Source organism: Lepidochelys olivacea, assembly GCF_965140295.1.
Source record: "Lepidochelys olivacea isolate rLepOli2 genome assembly, chromosome: 5".
Taxonomy (NCBI): Eukaryota; Metazoa; Chordata; order Testudines; family Cheloniidae; genus Lepidochelys; species Lepidochelys olivacea.
The window spans coordinates 1,583,495-1,602,230 of NC_140415.1; the positions used below are offsets into that span (position 1 = coordinate 1,583,495).

Genomic DNA, 18,736 nt, shown 5'->3' on the forward strand with positions numbered 1-18,736 from the left:
CGCTGCTCCCAGACGACACGGAGCAACCGACATGTCCCACAGCCCGGGAAACGCTGCTCCCGGACGACACGGAGCAACCGACATGTCCCACGGCCCGGGAAACCTGCTCCCGGATGACACGGAGCAACCGACACGTCCCACGGCCCGGGAAACGCTGCTCCCAAACAACACGGAGCAACCAACACGTCCCACAGCCCGGGAAACGCTGCTCCCGGACGACACGGAGCTACCGACACGTCCCACAGCCTGGGAAACGCTGCTCCCAAACGACACGGAGAAACCGACACGTCCCACGGCCCGGGAAACGCTGCTCCCGGACGACACGGAGCAACCGACACGTCCCACAACCCGGGAAACGCTGCTCCCAAACAACACGGAGCAACCGACACGTCCCACAGCCCGGAAAACGCTGCTCCCAGACGACACGGAGCAACCGACATGTCCCACAGCCCGGGAAACGCTGCTCCCGGACGACACGGAGCAACCGACACGTCCCACGGCCCGGGAAACCTGCTCCCGGATGACACGGAGCAACCGACACGTCCCACGGCCCGGGAAACGCTGCTCCCAAACAACACGGAGCAACCAACACGTCCCACAGCCCGGGAAACGCTGCTCCCGGACGACACGGAGCTACCGACACGTCCCACGGCCCGGGAAACGCTGCTTCTGGATGACACGGAGCAACTGACACGTCCCACGGCCCGGGAAACGCTGCTTCCGGATGACACGGAGCAACCGACACGTCCCACGGCCAGGGAAACGCTGCTCCCGGACAACACGGAGCAACCGACACGTCCCACGGCCCGGGAAACGCTGCTCCTGGACGACACGGAGCAACCGACATGTCCCACGGCCTCGGAAATGCTGCTCCCGGACGACACGGAGCAACCGACACATCCCACAGCCCGGGAAACGCTGCTCCCGGACGACACGGAGCAACCGACACGTCCCACAGCCCGGGAAACGCTGCTCCCGGACGACACGGAGCAACCGACACGTCCCACAGCCCGGGAAACGCTGCTCCCGGACGACACGGAGCAACGGACACGTCCCACGGCCCGGGACACGCTGCTCCCGGACGACACGGAGCAACCGACATGTCCCACAGCCCGGGAAACCTGCTCCCGGACGACACGGAGCAACCGACACGTCCCACAACCCGGGAAACGCTGCTTCCGGATGACACGGAGCAACCGACACGTCCCACAGCCCGGGAAACGCTGCTCCCAGACGACACGGAGCAACCAACAGGTCCCACAGCCCGGGAAACGCTGCTCCCGGATGACACGGAGCAACTGACACGTCCCACGGCCCGGGAAACGCTGCTCCCGGACGACACGGAGCAACCGACATTTCCCACAGCCCGGGAAACGCTGCTCCCGGATGACACGGAGCAACTGACACGTCCCACGGCCCGGGAAACGCTGCTCCCGGACGACACGGAGCAACCGACACGTACCACGGCCCGGGAAACGCTGCTCCCGGACGACACGGAGCAACCGACACGTCCCATGGCCCGGGAAACGCTGCTCCCGGACAACACGGAGCAACCGACACGTACCACGGCCCGGGAAACGCTGCTCCCGGACGACACGGAGCAACCGACACGTCCCACGGCCCGGGAAATGCTGCTCCCAAACGACACGGCGCAACCGACACGTCCCACGGCCCGGGAAACGCTGCTTGCGGACGACACAGAGCAACCGACACGTCCCACGGCCCGGGAAACGCTGCTGCCGGACGACACGGAGCAACCGACACGTCCCACGGCCCGGGAAACGCTGCTCCCAAACAACACGGAGCAACCGATACGTCCCACAGCCTGGGAAACGCTGCTCCCGGACGACACGGAGCTACCGACACGTCCCACAGCCCGGGAAACGCTGCTCCCGGACGACACGGAGCAACCGACACGTCCCACGGCCCGGGAAACGCTGCTGCCGGACGACACGGAGCAACCGACACGTCCCACGGTCTGGGAAACGCTGCTTCCGGATGACACGGAGCAACCGACACGTCCCACGGCCAGGGAAACGCTGCTCCCGGACAACACGGAGCAACCGACACGTCCCACGGCCCGGGAAACGGTGTTCCCGGATGACACGGAGCAACTGACACGTCCCACGGCCCGGGAAATGCTGCTCCCAAACGACACGGCACAACCGACACGTCCCACAGCCCAGGAAATGCTGCTTCTGGACGACACGGAGCAACCGACACGTCCCACGGCCCAGGAAACGCTGCTCCCGGACGACACGGAGCAACCGACACGTCCCACGGCCCGGGAAACGCTGCTCCCAAACGACACGGAGAAACCGACACGTCCCACGGCCCAGGAAACGCTGCTTCCGGACAACACGGAGCACTAAGGCACAAATGGGGGGTGACTTGTACAATGTCACAAAGCAAGTTCAGGGCGGCGCAGGACCCAGGAGCCCTGGCTCCCAGCCCCCTGCTTTCCTGGAGCAGGGGAGAAGGCAGAGTCCTAGACCCTGGGCCAGCCCCGTGGTTCCTCCCACAGGTACCTTGAACTCCCGCGAGAACCCGTTGCTCTGCGTCTGGGCGTCGGGCTGGCGCAGTAGGCTGACGTGGCTAGGGACGCTCTCCACCAGGACCCCGGTGTTCCCGCACAGCAGCCCCTCCAGCAGCACCTCGTAGAGGAAAGTGTACTGCTCCTGGGGAGGAGAACGCAGGCGTCGGCCCCAGAGCCCAGCCCACCGCAGGGGGCCGGCGCATGGGGCCAGAAGGTGATGCCTGGTGCTGCGGGGAGCCCAGATACCATGTGCCATCAATTGCACCCTGAGGGCAGGCTGGAGACTCACCCCTACACCAGGCACGCTCGCGCCAACAGAACAGACTCTTGGCACATTTCTCTTGAAGGGGGAGAGTCCCCATTTTCTGTCCCCACCCCCAGCCCATCCTTTGGCCCCACATGGTGGAAATCCTCCCTTTGGTACCAGTGGCCTGAGCGCAGCCCCCCTGAGCCTGCCAGTGCTGCCCCAGATGCCAGACAGACCCTACAGTGATGGGTGCCCCAGACAAAGCAGTTAGAGGGATGGGTTACTGCCACATTCTCACCACCCAGGCCACATGCAGCCAGGGCGCCCTGTGTCACGGAGTCCCTGGGCGATGCTCTGGAACTGCTCCCCATGAAGCCAGTCAGGACTCTGGGGTTGTCGCCTTTCTGTGAGCAGCCTGTCTGCAGGACACACAGCTCACCCGGCTTCCCCCTTCCTGGGTCTGACCTCGGAGCATTCAGCCTCCTCTGCCCCTCCGTGCGCTTCCCCCCAGCGAGTCCACTCAGGTGGGGCTCCTGGGGAAGCCAGAGGGTCCTGCACCCCAACTCCGCAGTCAGACGTGACTCTCAGCCAGCCAGTAAAACAGAAGGTTTATTAGACGACAGGAACATGGTCTAAAACAGAGCTTGCAGGTGCAGAGAACGGGACCCCTCAGCTGGGTCCATTTTGGGGGGCAGTGAGCCAGACAACCACGTCTGCACTTCACTCCATGTCCCAGCCAGCCCCAAACTGAAACTCTCTCCAGCCCCTCCTCCTCTGGGCTTTGTTCCTTTCCTGGGCCAGGTGGTCACCTGATTCCTTTGTTCTCCAACCCTTCAGCTTTCACCTTGCAGGGGGGGAAGGGCCCAGGCCATCAGTTGCCAGGAAACAGGGTGTTGGCCATTCTCTGTGTCCAGACCCCTGCACACACCTGCCCTCTAGGGCTCTGCAATGATCATACACCCTTACCCCACCACCTAGATACTTAAGAACTGCATAGGGGAAACTGAGGCACCCCCACAATATTCGGAGGAAACATTAAGAACAGGCCCACTTCGTCACACCCTGCTCACCCTGCAGCCCCTCCGGCAGAGCGACACCATCTGGGGGACAGTCCCACCTGCAGCCGTGCCCCCTCCAGGGAGCCGTACCAGCAGAGCCGTGGGACATGCTCATCCTCATGCTCCAGAGGAAGGTGTGGGGAGCAGGGAGTGGGGCAGATTTGACCTGGGGATGTGTCAGGGGAGTTTCATTGGGAATGGGAGACTTCCCTTGAGGGAAGAAACATGAGTCTGTAACCTGAGCCAGGAGTGGGGGTTGGGGCGAGGTGACACCTTCTGCCTGGGAAACTGGACAAAGGCTGGAGGAGGAGCTGTGGGGAGGCTGGGGGAGATGGCTGGAGGGGTTTCCAGTTTTGGGGGAGTTGGCTGGGGAAGAGGAGGGAGCCCCAAGGCTGGGGTCTAATCTCCTGTCCCCCAGAAGGGCCTGACTAAGGGATCCTGTTTATGCCTGCAAGCTCTGGTTTGAACTGTGTTCCTGTCGTCTCCAATAAACCTTCTGTTCTACTGGCTGGCTGAGAGTCACGGTGAATCGCCAAAAGTGGCGGTGCAGGGCCCTGACTCCCTCTAATGCCATGACAGAAGGAGACAATCCCCCTGGATCCTGCCCTGGGTGCAGGCCCCCGTAACCCCAGCCAGGTGATCAGTTCCCTGCAGGCACATGTGTGAGGATTCCCATCCCAGGAGAACCTGTGGGAGCTGGGTACCTGCCCAGGATGCTCTCAGATCCCAGCTTGGGGGTTCCGCCAGCACCTCCGTGACCCAGAACTCTCCTCAGAGACAGGGTCCCAAAATCTAGTCTCTAGGCAGCCTCAGTGCTGGCTCCCTGCAGCTGGGCCACATGCCGCGTGGTCGGGCTGGCTTTGCAGGGCCAAATCATAGAATCATAGAATATCAGGGTTGGAAGGGACCTCAGGAGGTCATCTAGTCCAACCCCCTGCTCAAAACACGACCAATCCCCAATTAAATCATCCCAGCCAGAGCTTTGTCAAGCCTGACCTTAAAAACTTCTAAGGAAGGAGATTCCACCACCTCCCTAGGTAACGCATTCCAGTGTTTCACCACCCTCCTAGTGAAAAAGTTTTTCCTAATATCCAACCTAAACCTCCCGCACTGCAACTTGAGACCATTACTCCTTGTTCTGTCATCTGCTACCACTGAGAATAGTCTAGAACCCTCCTCTCTGGAACCACCTCTCAGGTAGTTGAAAGCAGCTATCAAATCCCCCCTCATTCTTCTCGTCTGCAGACTAAACAATCCCAGTTCCCTCAGCCTCTCCTCATAAGTCATGTGTTCCAGACCCCTAATCATTTTTGTTGCCCTTCACTGGACTCTCTCCAATTTATCCACATCCTTCTTGTAGTGTGGGGCCCAAAACTAGACACAGTACTCCAGATGAGGCCTCACCTATGTCGAATAGAGGGGGACGATCACGTCCCTCGATCTGCTCGCTATGCCCCTACTTATACATCCCAAAATGCCATTGGCCTTCTTGGCAACAAGGGCACACTGCTGACTCATATCCAGCTTCTCGTCCACTGTCACCCCTAGGTCCTTTTCCGCACAACTGCTGCCTAGCCATTCGGTCCCTAGTCTGTAGCTGTGCAATCCATGCAGAGGGTCCCTTGTGGGGGGAGTGTGACAAAGTGGGACTGTTCTTAATGGTTCCTCTGAATAGTGTGGGGGTGCCTCAGTTTCTCCTAGGCAGTTCTTAAGTATCTAGGGGATGGGGTAAGGGTGTATGATCGTTGCAGAGCCCTAGAGGGCAGGTGTGTGCAGGGGTCTGGACACAGAGAATGGCCAACACCCTGTTTCCTGGCAACTGATGGCCTGGGCCCTTCCCCCCTCCCAAGGTGAGAGCTAAAGGGTTGGAGAACAAAGGAATCAGATGACCTCCTGGTCTGGGAAAGGGACAAAGCCCAGAGGAGGGGCTGGAGGGAGTTTTCAGTTTGGGGCTGGCTGGGACATGGAGTGAAGGGCAGACGTGGTTGTTTGGCTCCCTGCCACCCAAAATGGACCCAGCTGCACCTGTCCTGTTCTCTGCACCTACAAGCTCTGTTTTAGACCATGTTCCTGTCGTTTAATAAACCTCTGTTTTACTGGCTGGCTGAGAGTCACATCTGACTGCGAAGTTCGGGGGCAGGACCGTCTGGCTTCCCCAGGACCCCGCCTGGGCGGACTCGCTGTGGGAAGTGCACGGAGGGGCAGAGGAGGCTGAATGCTCCGAGGTCAGACCCAGGAAGGTGGAAGCCGTGTGAGCTTTGTGTCCTGAAGACAGTCTGCTCCCAGAGTGGAGACTTCCCCAGAGTCCTGACTGGCTTCATGGGGAGCAGTTCCAGAGCATAGCCCAGGGACTCTGTGACAACTGGTGGTAGCGGTGGGATCTACTGCACCCCGCGGATGGCGCTTTCTGCAGTAAGTGACTGGCGAGCAGTAAAACGAAACGGGATTGACGGGGACCAGGCGTGCTGAAGATTCAGAGAGAGACGGTTTCAGGGGCTGGTTAAACCCTGGGAGTGTGTGACCAGAGAGAATGATTTTTGCAGTAACAGGGTCCCCCGGGGGATTGCAGCGAGCGGTCCCAGGGGCGGAGGAGTCTGCAGCTCGACCCTGGCAAAGAAGTGGTGACCTCAAGAAGGGCTGGCACTCTAGGGGTTCTCCCTGGAAACCGTGGGGAGCTGAACGCACACAGGCCTGTGAGTCCACAACAACTTGGGAAGAGTGGAGTGACGGCCTGTCACCGTCTCCTTAAGAAGGACATTGTAACCCTGTGCAAAAAGAGAGGGTTGAGCATTGGAAAGTTCACCAAGGCACAGTTCATCGTGCAGCTGGAGGAGGATGACCGCTCTAAGGAACAGATTCCTGACCCCAAATAGGGCTATAGCAGGATCTGGGAGCAGCTGGAGTGGGAGCCAGGCATCCCCAAGACTCCTATCCCCAACCAGACGGGGGTCTTCATGATTGGGTTCCCCATTCGGGGATCGGAGACGGACGGGATTGGAGCTGAGTCCGAGAGAGCCAGAGGACCGTGGGAGACAGCGAGAGCCCGAGAAAGAGCTGCAGAAGCAGCAGCAGCATGAACTGGCAGTGGGGAGCGGAGAGGCCAAGGGGACCTCCCCGGGGTGAGTGGGGATAGACCCCGGGGGGCCAGTTCCGCAGGGAACCTTGAGACTAAATTGCTGCCCCTGGTTAAGGAGGGGGGGATGTGGATGCCCACCTCACTGCCTTTGAGCAGGCTGGCGATTTGAACCAGGGGGACCCTACGGAAAAGCCCCGGTGTCTAGCTCCCTTGCTGGGTCCCAAGGCCACAGACTCCAGTCAGCTAGATGCGTGGGGAGGTGGACAGGCTCCCACTCCTGACCCCACCCTCTATGTCTGTGTGGAGTTTCCTGGGGCCAGGCCCCTCGGACCCCCAGTGGGAGCGGAAGGGGATGGTCAATGGGGAGACATTCCTGGGGTGGCGAGATCCTGGGACAGAGAGAACTGGTGTCAGGCCCTGGGTGGTGCAGCCTCAGAGGCTGAGGGCCTGTGTGAGCTGGGTGAGGGTCCCAGGGACGAAGCCCCTCGCCTTGCCTATGGCCCAGATCCCTGTGCAGACCCAGGAGGGGTCGGGCTGGCTGGTCGTTTGGGTTCTCCGGGATATCGGCTGCGAGACCCTGTTGCGGGGTGACTGTGTCTCTTTGGGACAGGATCCAGGCCCTGCTCCTGTAACTGCCAAGGGTTTGAATTTGAATCCAGGGAACCAATCGGTGGAGAGGGAAATGGTCAGTGAAAATGCAGATGACCTGGCTGGCATGGGGGAGGAGCGGCTAAGCTCAGGCTACTGGCCTGCCTGTAACCAGACCCCTGGGGCTGGGTGGGAAAGAGAGATGCTCCCTGCCCCCTTGCACACTGGAGAAGGGGCTCAGGCTGGCTCTGATGCAGTGAGGAAAGCATCGAGCTCGCTGCCTGCCCCACTGGGACAGCAAGGGCAGCGCTGAGCACAATGGGAGCTGAGACCCCAGCTGAGTGGGGGGAGACACAGGCAGGGCAGGGGATCTGTTGGGAGTGGCAAGGTGCTTAGTAAGGAAAGTTTGGATGAGCCTAGGCAGCCTCGTGAGCTGTGGCTTTGTCTAGTCAGCAGGGTGGGAAGGCGAGGAGAGTGGGAGATGAGTGTCCCTGGATCTTACCTGTTAGCTGGGTGGAGAATTGGGACAGTGAAGGAAACGTGCCTGTGTCTGTCAGGGGTATTGACTTGCCTATGGAGGGAGCTACCCTGGTCTCCAAGCAGTTGTCTGTGACCAGCCTTGTGTGCTGGGACAAAGAGAGAGAGGTCCCAAGCTGTGTGTCTGGGAAAGGAGAAAGTGTGTCCAGCTCTTCTTTGTCTGTGGAGCAGACAGAAGGGGCCTTTCAGCCTTTGATGGTTGAGGAGAGTGCAGTTGTCTCAGAGCTGGTTCTGGATTCAGCTAAAGCCCAGGAAGGGAAGGGTCCTAAGTTTGTATCTGCTCGGGAGAATGGCCCTGTAACTAGGTCACATCCAGTTAGTGTCTATGTGAAATCCCAGAGACCAGACAATTCTGGTGCTTGTATTTTGCCTGTTGCTCGTGTGTGGCTGGGAAAGGGTGTCGCAACTCTGTCTAATCAGGGTGAGATCCTAGCCAGGGCACAAGGAGAGCATGAAGGTGATGTGATTGTCTTACCTACTGAGGGTGTGGAAACCTATAGCAAGAAGGAAAAGATTCCTGAACTTGTGTGTGGCAAAGGGAAGGAGAATGCTTCTGACCTTTTATCTAGGAAGTCTGTAAGTTTGCCTGAAAGGGGATTGTGTAGGAATCCGCCGGATGGGCCAGAGGTAATTCTGGATGTAAGGGAGACCCAGAAAGAGTCTGTTGTTGCTCAGGAAAGTGTTCCTCTAGAGCAAGCCCTAGGTAAAGAGGGTAAGAGCAGAATTTCTGTGAGGGATGAATTGTTGCACAGAAAAGCCCTCCGGAAAGGAATTCTCATGGAGTCTTTGCAAGCAGTTTACTGCAACTGAAGAGTGTGAAAGTGATTTAATCAAGAAAGTTTCAGTTCCTAACGGCCAGAAATTTTCTGTTGTGAATGGATCCACTGACTTTCCTGTTGAAGGATCCAGTGTGGAGAGCTTTGAGAAGGTCTCAGATGAAGTGAAAGCTGTTAAGAAAGTTAAACAGTCCTATAACCAAGTGGCTGTGTTTGGCCAGCTTGTTGGGGAGAAGACCCAATCCCAGTTTGACCCCCTGGGTTTTGGGGTGGCCAAAGGGCACGGGCCGCATAAACCTTCCCACATGCGGCCTGCGAGTGCTATCGATCATCCCTGACCTAAGGGAGGGCGTGAAACTGGAAGGGCCTGGTGTAACTCCTACCAAGGAATGGGAGAGATGCTGGGGCATCCATGGGAACGTTGGTGGCTTCGAACTTCCCCAGGCCACCAGCTAATGTGACTCTGCTCAGTTCGATCTCAAAGGGGGGAGAGATGTGACAAAGTGGGACTGTTCTTAATGTTTCCTCTGAATAGTGTGCGGGTGCCTCAGTTTCCCCTAGGCAGTTCTTAAGTATCTAGGTGGTGGGGTAAGGGTGTATGATCCTTGCAGAGCCCTAGAGGGCAGGTGTGTGCAGGGGTCTGGACACAGAGAATGGCCAACACTCTGTTTCCTGGCAACTGATGGCCTGGGCCCTTCTCCCCTGCAAGGTGAGAGCTAAAGGGTTGGAGAACAAAGGAATCAGGTGACCTCCAGGCCCAGGAAAGGGACAAAGCCCAGAGTAGGAGGGGCTGGAGAGAGTTTCAGTTGGGGGCTGGCTGGGACATGGAGTGAAGTGCAGACGTGGTTGTCTGCCTCACTGCCCCCCAAAATGGACCCAGCTGAGGGGTCCTGTTTTCTGCACCTGCAAGCTCTGTTTTAGACCATGTTCCTGTCATTTAATAAACCTCTGTTTTACTGGCTGGTTGAGAGTCCCGTCTGACTGCGAAGTTGGGGGGCAGGACCCTCTGGCTTCCCCAGGACCCCACCTGGGTGGACTCGCTGGGGGAAGCGCAGGGAGGGGCAGAGGATGTTGAATGCTCCAAGGTCAGACCCAGGAAGGTGGAAGCCGGGTGAGCTGTGTGTCCTGCAGACAGGCTGCTCACAGAGAGGAGATTTCCCCAGAGTCCTGACTGGCTTCAAGAGGAGCAGTTCCAGAGCATCGCCTGGGGACTCCGTGACAACCGGCCTGAGCCCAGACCCAGGAGCTGAGCTCAGCAGTAAGGGGGTGGAACCCTGAAAGTACCTGCCCTTTGAATTGGGCACTACGGGCGGGGCAGGCAGCAAACCCCGGCTCGGCGGCACAGGGAACTCGACTGAGCTCCTCACCTTTGTTTGCACCATGCTGACCCGCTGCTCCCGCAGCCGCTGCACACAGCGGAAAACATCCACGCTGCCCTCGGCCCGCGCCATCTTCAGGAGGACGTCCAGGGCGATGAAGGTGCCTGTGCGGCCGATCCCTGCGCTGGGGACAGGGGAAGGGAGTGAGGCGCTCGCCGGGCCCTGGGCCTGTGCCCCACCCCCAGCCCTCTCTGCCCAGTACCTGCAGTGCACAAGCACGGGGCCGGCAGGCGCCTCCGACAGCCTCTCGTTCACCATCTCCACCAGCTGCAGAAGCCGGGCCGGGTTGCTGGGGACCCCGTGGTCTGGCCACAACAGGTAGTGAAAGTGCTGCACGTTTCTCGGGAGCGGAGAACCTGCCTGAGGAGAGGGCAGACGGGAGAGGGGAGGACGGAGGGTTGTCGAAAGGGCAGCGGGGGCGGGGAACTGAGCAGGGGCTCCCAGCACTCAGAACTCCCTCCAGCACCAGCAGCCCCCGAGGCCAGGCTGCTGGGAGCCCCGGAGCCCTGGGAACAGGGAGCTGCAGGGGAGTCCCTGCACCAGGAGGGCTGGGGCGATGGAGTGGGGCTGGCTGGCGGGTGCAGGCTAGTTTCAGGGCCCAGCCAGGCTACGCTCCACAGGCTGTTTGGATCTAGAGCCACCAGGGCCCAGCCATACTGCAGGGGCCGGTGCGCTCGCCTTTGGGATTTGCCCACAAGCAGCTCTCCCATCTGCGCAGGCCAGAGACAGGGCAACAGCTGGAGCTGGCTGCTGGACGGGCTAACGCACAGGGTGTTATTCTCCAGGGGCCTGCCTGCATCTCCCGGGCGCAACAGCAACACAGGGCATGCCCCGCATCCAGGATGGGCCAGGTCCCCAGGTGAGTGACGGGTCAGCAGCTCCTCCCAGCCAGCTGCTGGGCCCCGGGAAATGCCCACACCCCTGGAAATGCCTGCTCTCCAGCACTGAGTTTATACATGCTGCAACAGCTGCTCTGGGTTAGGTTTGCTTGTGCATCCGATGAAGTGAGCTGTAGCTCACGAAAGCTCATGCTCAAATAAATGGGTTAGTCTCTAAGGTGCCACAAGTCCTCCTTTTCTTTTTGCTTGTGAGTGTATCATGGGCCTGCAGAGGGCGCTCCCGGCCCCTGGAACCTTCCCCCATCCCTCCCCCCCCCCCCCCGACACATTGCCGTCCACCCCCAGCTCTGCGGAGTCCCTGGGACCCTGGAGGGGCAGGACTGCCAGGCTGTCGGTAAAGCCCAAGGAGGCTCTGCCCCTTGCCCGCCGCCTTACCCTCTGCAGGCGGAAGGTGCGTGTGACCAGGCTCGTGGTTGTCCAGGTGTTGCTGAGAGTCACAGTGAAGTCCCCGCAGACCTGCTCGCCCTCCGGCCAGTACTGCTCACACTTGGTCTGTTAACAGCGGACGACTCCTGAGCACTGACAAACCCCCACTGTGTGCCCCCCACCCTGCGCAAGGTCTGTGCTGGTGAGTGGGGATGGGAGCCCCTGGCAGGGAACAACCCTGGCCTGCCCTGGCCTGGGCATGCCCAGGACACCAGCCAGGGGAAATGTCTGGCATCACCATGGTGTCACAGGTGCTCCCTACACTGCCCACACCTGCAATCCCACCGTACTCCTCCCGGCATGCCGGCCAGCCTCCTAATAGCTCCCCAGCCATGCTGAGAGTCGGGAGGGGAATGGCCCCATCCCCTTCCCATCCACGGGCGCAGGGATCACCCCATGCCAGGCCCAAGGATCGCTGGCCCCTGACTGGCAGGCAGATGTGCTGGGAAGTTGGTCTGGAATTTCTTCCCCTCTCCCCGCAGCTGCCGGAGGCACTCTCTCTTTCTCCACCCCCATCTCCATCTCTCCACCCAGGACCGGGGTTCCTCTCAGTGCACCGTTCCCTTAGCCTCCCCCTCTCGTGTCTCTGCTAAGCTCCCCCTTGGTGCCCCAGGACAGGGACCCCTCCCAGAGTGCATCTCACCCTGGGCTGGCCTTCCCCTGCCGCGTGGGGACAGCTATGCAGAAGGGAAAGCAGCAGCTGGGGTCCCCAACAGCCTGGCTGGGCTGGGCGAGACCTGGCTGGCTGAGGCCCCAGCGGAGCGTGGACCCCGGCTGGGAGGGGCTGGGGTGTCTGAGGACCTGGGCCCCAAAGAAAGCTGGGTTCTCTACCTTGTTTTGCTCCACCAGGCCCGTTAACATCACAATGACCGAGACCTTCTCCTGCCAGATCATCTGCCAGAAATCCCCCACGGTGCCAGGCAGCGGGCCTGGGGGAGAGGAACATACCACGTCAGTATCCCCATGCTCCTGAGCCAGGGCGGGGGCGCCATGCCCGTCCTAGGGGTCAGGGAGGGACTGAGTGAGTGCACCGCCGGGACCCGGGCAGCTGGCATGCTAATGGACCAGGAAGCCCAGTTACGCAGCCCATGAGCCTGTCCCCGAGGACTCCAGCTCAGAGCAATGCACAGCAGCCGGGCAGCCCAGAGAGCACAGTGGCTGAGGTCAGAGATGCCAGGGCCCAGTGTGGGGGCTGCCCAGCCGCTGGGCACAAGGGGGTAGGGCGGGGGTGAGGATGAGCCGGGGGGGGGTGTCAAGGCAGGTGCTGCTCTCAGCTGTTTCCCACAGTCCAGTGACCAAAGGGGTAAGTACGTTCTCTGCAGTAGCACGTGATTTGGCTCTGAGCTCAGTACCAGGCGGATTCCGTGGGCCCGGGGGCTCACGCTGGGGCATCTCCTATCTGCATGGGAGCCTGGAGACCAGGACCCGGGCGCTGCACAGAGCCAGGGGGCTGGGGGCTGCAGGGGGTGGCATCTGGAGGGGGAAGCTCCCAGCACTTTCAGTGACTAGCGCCGTGAGCCCCTGGGCACATGGCAGCTGTCTGCGCGCCTGTCTGTGCCTGTCTGCGCCTGTCTGCACGCCTGTCTGCGCACAGGTCTGCGCCTGTCTGCGCCTGTCTGCACGCCTGTCTGCGCGCAGGTCTGCGCCTGTCTGTGCCTGCCTGCACCTGTCTGTGCCTGTCTGCACGCCTGTCTGCGCGCAGGTCTGTGTCTGTCTGCGCCTGTCTGCGTGCCTGTCTGTGTCTGTGTCTGTCTGCGTGCCTGTCTGCACCTGTCTGCGCCTGCCTCTGTCTGTCTGTGTCCCTGTCTGCGCTTGTCTGTGCGCCTGACTGTGCCTGCCTGCGCTTGTCTGTGTCTCTCTGTGTGCCTGTCTATGCCTGTGTGACGAAGTGGGACTGTTCTTAATGTTTCCTCTGAATAGTGTGGGGGTGCCTCAGTTTCCCCTAGGCAGTTTTTAAGTATCTAGGTGGTGGGATAAGGGTGTATGATGGTTGCAGAGCCCTAGAGGGATGTGACAAAGCGGGACTGTTCTTAATGTTTCCTCTGAATATTGTGGGGGTGCCTCAGTTTCCCCTACGCAGTTCTTAAGTATCTAGGTGGTATGTGCAGGGGTCTGGACACAGAGAATGGCCGACACCCTGTTTCCTGGCAACTGATGGCCTGGGCCCTTCCCCCCCTGCAAGGTGAGAGCTAAAGGGTTGGAGAACAAAGGAATCAGGTGACCTCCTGGCCCGGGAAACGGACAAAGCCCAGGGGAGGAGGGGCTGGAGGGAGTTTCAGTTTTGGGTCTGGCTGGGACATGGAGTGAAGGGCAGATGGGGTTGTCTGGCTCACTGACCCCCGCAAAATGGACCCGGCTGAGGGGTCCTGTTCTCTGCACCTACAAGCTCTGTTTTAGACCATGTTCCTGTCGTCTAATAAACCTTCTGTTTTACTGGCTGGCTGAGAGTCACGTCTGACTGCGGAGTTGGGGGGCAGGACCCTCTGGCTTCCCCAGGACCCCACCTGAGCGGACTCGCTGTGGGAAGCGCACGGAGGGGCAGAGGAGGCTGAATGCTCCGAGGTCAGACCCAGGAAGGTGGAAGCTGTGTGAGCTGTGTGTCCTGCAGACAGGCTGCTCACAGAAAGGCAACTGCCCCAGAGTCCTGCCTGGCTTTGTAGGGAGCAGTTCCAGAGCATCGCCCGGGGACTCTGTGACTGCCTGTCTGTGTCTGTCTGCGCCTGTCTGTGTTTCTGTCTGCACCTGTCTGTGTGCCTGTCTGCTGTTAGAAGGGATCAGGGCTCTGACTGCACGGTCAGGGAAGGAGCGGTTCAGTCTCTGTTGCTTAGTGCATCACCCTCCCTCTCCTCCAAACTCCTCCGGAGCCTTCCAGCTGCGGTGCTGTAGCTGCTGATGCCCGGTCGCCCCACTGAGCAGAGAATGACTGGGACAGAGGGGCTCAGACAGAGGCCCCCATTCGCCCTGTCTCAGAACCAGGAGCAGGGCCATGGCCCCTGGAAGTGATCAAAGAAAACCCTTTTTGTGCACAGCACGTAATGATCATGTGGAACTCACTGCTACAAGGTGTCACTGAGTGCAGCACTTAACAGCAGTCACCAGGGCTCGGCGCGGCGCGGAGGGTGAGAACCGCCAGCATTGCCTCAGAGGGGATAATGAAATAGCAGGGTCTAACACCAGCTGCCTTGGGCAGGAGCCAACCCCAGTGGATGCAGGTTAGGAAGAGACTTCTCCAGCAGCTGGCCACTCCAGAGCTGGCCACTCAGCATTGTCCACTGCAAGAGGTAGGAGCCCAGGCTGGATGGACCCTGGGCTAGGCTGGCTTGCAGTCCATCTGTCAGCTCCACACGTCTTGGGAATGGCTGGACTGGGCATGCCCCAGAGTTGGGACTGACTGCCCTGGCCCTGGACAGGGCTACACGCTGGACAAAGCTACCCGCCCCCCAGAGCATCCCCCCATTGTCCCCAGCCAGGAGCACTCACCTTGAGCAGCAATGAAGAAGTGGGGGCTCCGGTAGCTCTGAGAGGGAGGGGAGACAGCAACAGCGTTAGTCACATGATCTCAACACTTAACAAATCAGAAGTATGAGATGAAATACCCAGGCCAGCCCTGAGCTGGGCCATGTGCCTGGGTCACAGGGCAGGGCCAGTTCCCACAGCCCCCACCCCCCACATGGTAGCCAAGTCCTCCGCCCGCTGGGAGCTACGCAGGGCTCTCTGGGCCCACATGCGCTTCTCTTTGACAAGGAGATCTCTGCTCCGGGGCCCCTCGGACGCAGGTGCTCAGGCAGAGCGCAGGTGTGAGACTATCCAGCTCCTGCCGTATCTGGCATCCCCAGAGGAAACCACCTGGGCCTGGTGTCACCAGAGTATGCGAGTAGGGTGACCGGCCGTCGCAATAGCAGGGGCTTTGTCTTACATATGCAGCTATACATGCCCCCCCCACACACACATATCCCCTGGAAAAAAAAATCCCCATTTTTCACCCTTGCTACTCGGTCACCCTCTGTGAGAGACGCTGCCCAGCCCCGGTGCACTCTGGAGGGCCTCGTGTATGCAGCCTCTGCCCAGGACCTATGTGACCTGGGGCAGGGCTGAGGGAGGGTGGCTGTTGCTTTGAGCAGGGGGGTGTGTGTGTTCCTGTGGTGCCAGGAGGGGGGGGCTGCCCGTGTTCCCCGGAGCTTCCCCTGCCCCCTTTCCCCGCACTGAGCAGCAGCAGCGTGCCCGTCGCTGCCCGGGTACCTACATCGACGTAGCTGGCATTGATGTAGTCAGCGCCCACGTTGGCGGACTGCAGCACCACGCGGCAGTGATCATCTGAAAGACAAAGGGGGGCCGATCACTGATCAGAGAAGCCCAGTCGAGGGGCTGTGACCATGCTCCTGCCCATGCTTCCTCCAGACTGACAGACATGGCCAGACCCACAGCCTCGAGCCAGGGCCCCTGGCAGCGCCGTGCCCAGCTTCGCCGTGACCCTGGAGTTCTCAGGTGAGGAAGGACAGCCCTGCTTTGACTCCCTGTGCGATCTTGGGCAAGTCCCATAGCCTCTCTGTGCCTCAATTCCCCACCTGCACAGTGGGGACAGCAGCCCTGCCCCACCACACAGAGCAGCCACCTCTGGCAGGAGAGGTGGCAGCTGCTTAGCTACATTGCAAATCTACTCCGGGGAAGAATGAAGAGAGACTCATACGTGCAAGGAAAGGCGCCAGCGGGGGAATGTCGGGAGGCAGAACAGAATTATCTGAGTTGACATTTGATCAGGACGGCAGGTTGACCCCCCGACTCTGGAGAAATGAGCCATGAGATCTAGAACGACCACGAGAGGTGAGGGGCTCCATTTTACGTAGCAGCCAAATGATGGCACCTCCAGCAACACAGGGCCCTCAGTGCCACTTGGGGGTCAGCATGGACTTGGAGGGGACGAGTCCTACTGAGTCACCCACCCCGGTCCCTGCTGCACAGCGCCCCCTAGCACCATGCCGGGGCATTGCAGTCAGCACTCACTCCTAAGGGAGAGCACCCCACTGAGTCACCCACCCTGGTTCCTGCTGCACAGCGCCCCCTAGCACCATGCCGGGGCATTGCAGTCAGCACTCACTCCTAAGGGAGAGCACCCCACTGAGTCACCCACCCCGGTTCCTGCTGCACAGCGCCCCCTAGCACCATGCTGGGGCATTGCAGTCAGCACTCACTCCTAAGGGAGAGCACCCCACTGAGTCACCCACCCCAGTTCCTGCTGGACAGCGCCCCCTAGCACCATGCCGGGGCATTGCAGTCAGCACTCACTCCTAAGGGAGAGCACTTAGTCACCCACCCCGGTCCCTGCTGCACAGCGCCCCCTAGCACCATGCCGGGGCATTGCAGTCAGCACTCACTCCTAAGGGAGAGCACCCCACTGAGTCACCCGCCCCACTCCCTGCTGCACCTAGGTTTCGTTGGCAGTCTCCCATCTGCAGCAGCACCCAGGCCCAGCATTGCTTGGCTTCTAAGCTCCGCTGGGATCCCAGCCCAGGTGGCCTGGCTGCAGCTTCTCCTTTGTAAAACGAAGCGTTTACAGAGTGCTCAGCAAAGATGCGAGAAGAGGCTCCACTCACATGGGATGACACTCTTGTAGCGGTTCTTGGCCTGGTTCCAGGGCTCCTTGCCGGCATGGCCTGGGTGCAGCAAACCTGAGACCAGTTTCTGCAGGGGAAGAGAAGGGACTTAGGTTAGGCACACCCAGTTGCCAGCCCTATCAGCACAGGATCCAGCTTGAGGGCACCACACCTGCCTGGGCGCTGGGGCCAGAGCGTGACCAAAGCGGCCTGCACAGCTCAGCCAGCATGGCTGATAGAGGCTTGTCTACACGGGGAGTCATTCCAGAATAAGGTGGGGTCGAGCACTATAGCTGATAGCTCCAGCTAGTCTGGAACGGCGCCCCCGGAGGCCATTCTGGAACTGCGCTCCTTGAGGCCATTCTGGAATGGCACCCCATGTTGCTGGGATGTGTATATATGTCTATCTCCATATATCCATGTAATAGGTTATAGGCTATTAAGGCCTAGTGTAAATGAAGTATGCTTAACGTAAGTACGTGTATTACGTGTTAAAAACAAAAACTAATGACATCACAAAGTAAATTATAAATGAAGGCTTCACACATTGGCAATTTAAAGTCATTTATTAATCCAACGCCCGGTTTAAATAAGGTGCAGTATTTGTGAACTTCCTGCACCTTGTAATTAAAAAACCCTCAACTAACCATCGGAACTTCTAACTACGAACTCTGGGGTAGTATGCTTGGGATATAAATGTAAAGTAAGTAAGGTTTATTTTATAAACAATAAAAAGTACATAAAGTATTATATACCAGCACTGTGTCCGGTATCTGCCTGCTCCCCCATCCTGTAGGGAGGCCCCTGCTGTGGGTCTAACAATGTGGCCACTCTGGAACAGTGCCCCATAGGGCCATTCTGGAATCAGAGTGTCCCAAAGGGGAGTTATTTCCCCATGTAGCTGTGCCCTACAGCCTCACTGCAGCGTAGTGAGACTGAAATGTGCAGTGAGTTCTGGCACTGACCTGGTACTCCGCATCGCGCCCCACTGGGGGCCGTTCAGGATTTGCGTCGTCCTCTGCCCCCTCCTCCTCCATTTCTGCTCTCTTAAACCGCTTCAGAGACTCTAGCAGTTCAGCCACCGGGATCTGTGTGCGCAGCCTGCTTGCACCTGCTGGGATCCGGAAACCAGGAGTTAGCCTGTCCCTGAGGCCTGGGAGCTCTGCCATTTGAACTGGGCTGGCGTCACCAACTCTGCTGGCCAGGGCCCCCCATTCCTGGGAGGGTGTCAGCATCCCCTTCTGGCCAGGGCCCCCCATCCCTGTGAGAGTGTCCCTCCCCCCGCCGGTCAGGGCAGGCCCTGGTCCCAGGGAGGGCATCCCCATCCCCTGCCAGCCAGGGCACCCAACCCCTGTAAGGGCATCACCCTCCCCGCCGGCCAGATCCCCATCCCAGGGAGGGCATTAGGAGCCCTCAGCCTGTGTACTGATCTGCCAGCACATCCAGACAGGGCCAGGGTTGGCCTCGCTCTGCCCACACCTCCTCGGTTCCTCTTCAGGGGGATTGCCCCGTTGCTCTTGTCCTTTGGCTCGTCCCGCTTCTTCCTGCAGATTAGCAAGATGAGACCCGGATGAGCAGTGGAGAGCCTGAGAGGGGAGAGCATGTCCCCCGACGCCCTGGGAA

At 59.8% G+C, this 18,736-nt stretch overlaps 1 protein-coding gene and 1 long non-coding RNA gene across 2 annotated transcripts in view; one reads left to right on the forward strand and one right to left on the reverse strand.

Moving 5' to 3' along the window:
- LOC311521354 (receptor-type tyrosine-protein phosphatase T-like) overlaps positions 1 to 18,736 on the reverse strand; it is a 97,883-nt gene that overhangs the window by 17,638 nt on the left and 61,509 nt on the right. The window contains exons 18-27 of the mRNA XM_084629633.1: positions 18,593 to 18,657; positions 18,079 to 18,227; positions 17,114 to 17,201; positions 15,766 to 15,836; positions 15,003 to 15,039; positions 12,354 to 12,451; positions 11,472 to 11,588; positions 10,400 to 10,557; positions 10,186 to 10,321; positions 2,529 to 2,678 (exon numbers count right to left, since the gene is read on the reverse strand). Of these exons, the coding sequence (XP_084485759.1) occupies positions 2,529 to 2,678; positions 10,186 to 10,321; positions 10,400 to 10,557; positions 11,472 to 11,588; positions 12,354 to 12,451; positions 15,003 to 15,039; positions 15,766 to 15,836; positions 17,114 to 17,201; positions 18,079 to 18,227; positions 18,593 to 18,657 (1,069 nt within the window). The remainder of the gene's footprint in view (positions 1 to 2,528; positions 2,679 to 10,185; positions 10,322 to 10,399; positions 10,558 to 11,471; positions 11,589 to 12,353; positions 12,452 to 15,002; positions 15,040 to 15,765; positions 15,837 to 17,113; positions 17,202 to 18,078; positions 18,228 to 18,592; positions 18,658 to 18,736) is intronic.
- LOC311521356 lies at positions 10,388 to 11,253 on the forward strand. Its single transcript, XR_014711865.1, has 2 exons — positions 10,388 to 10,515; positions 10,983 to 11,253. It is a non-coding gene; the product is annotated as an uncharacterized lncRNA (long non-coding RNA).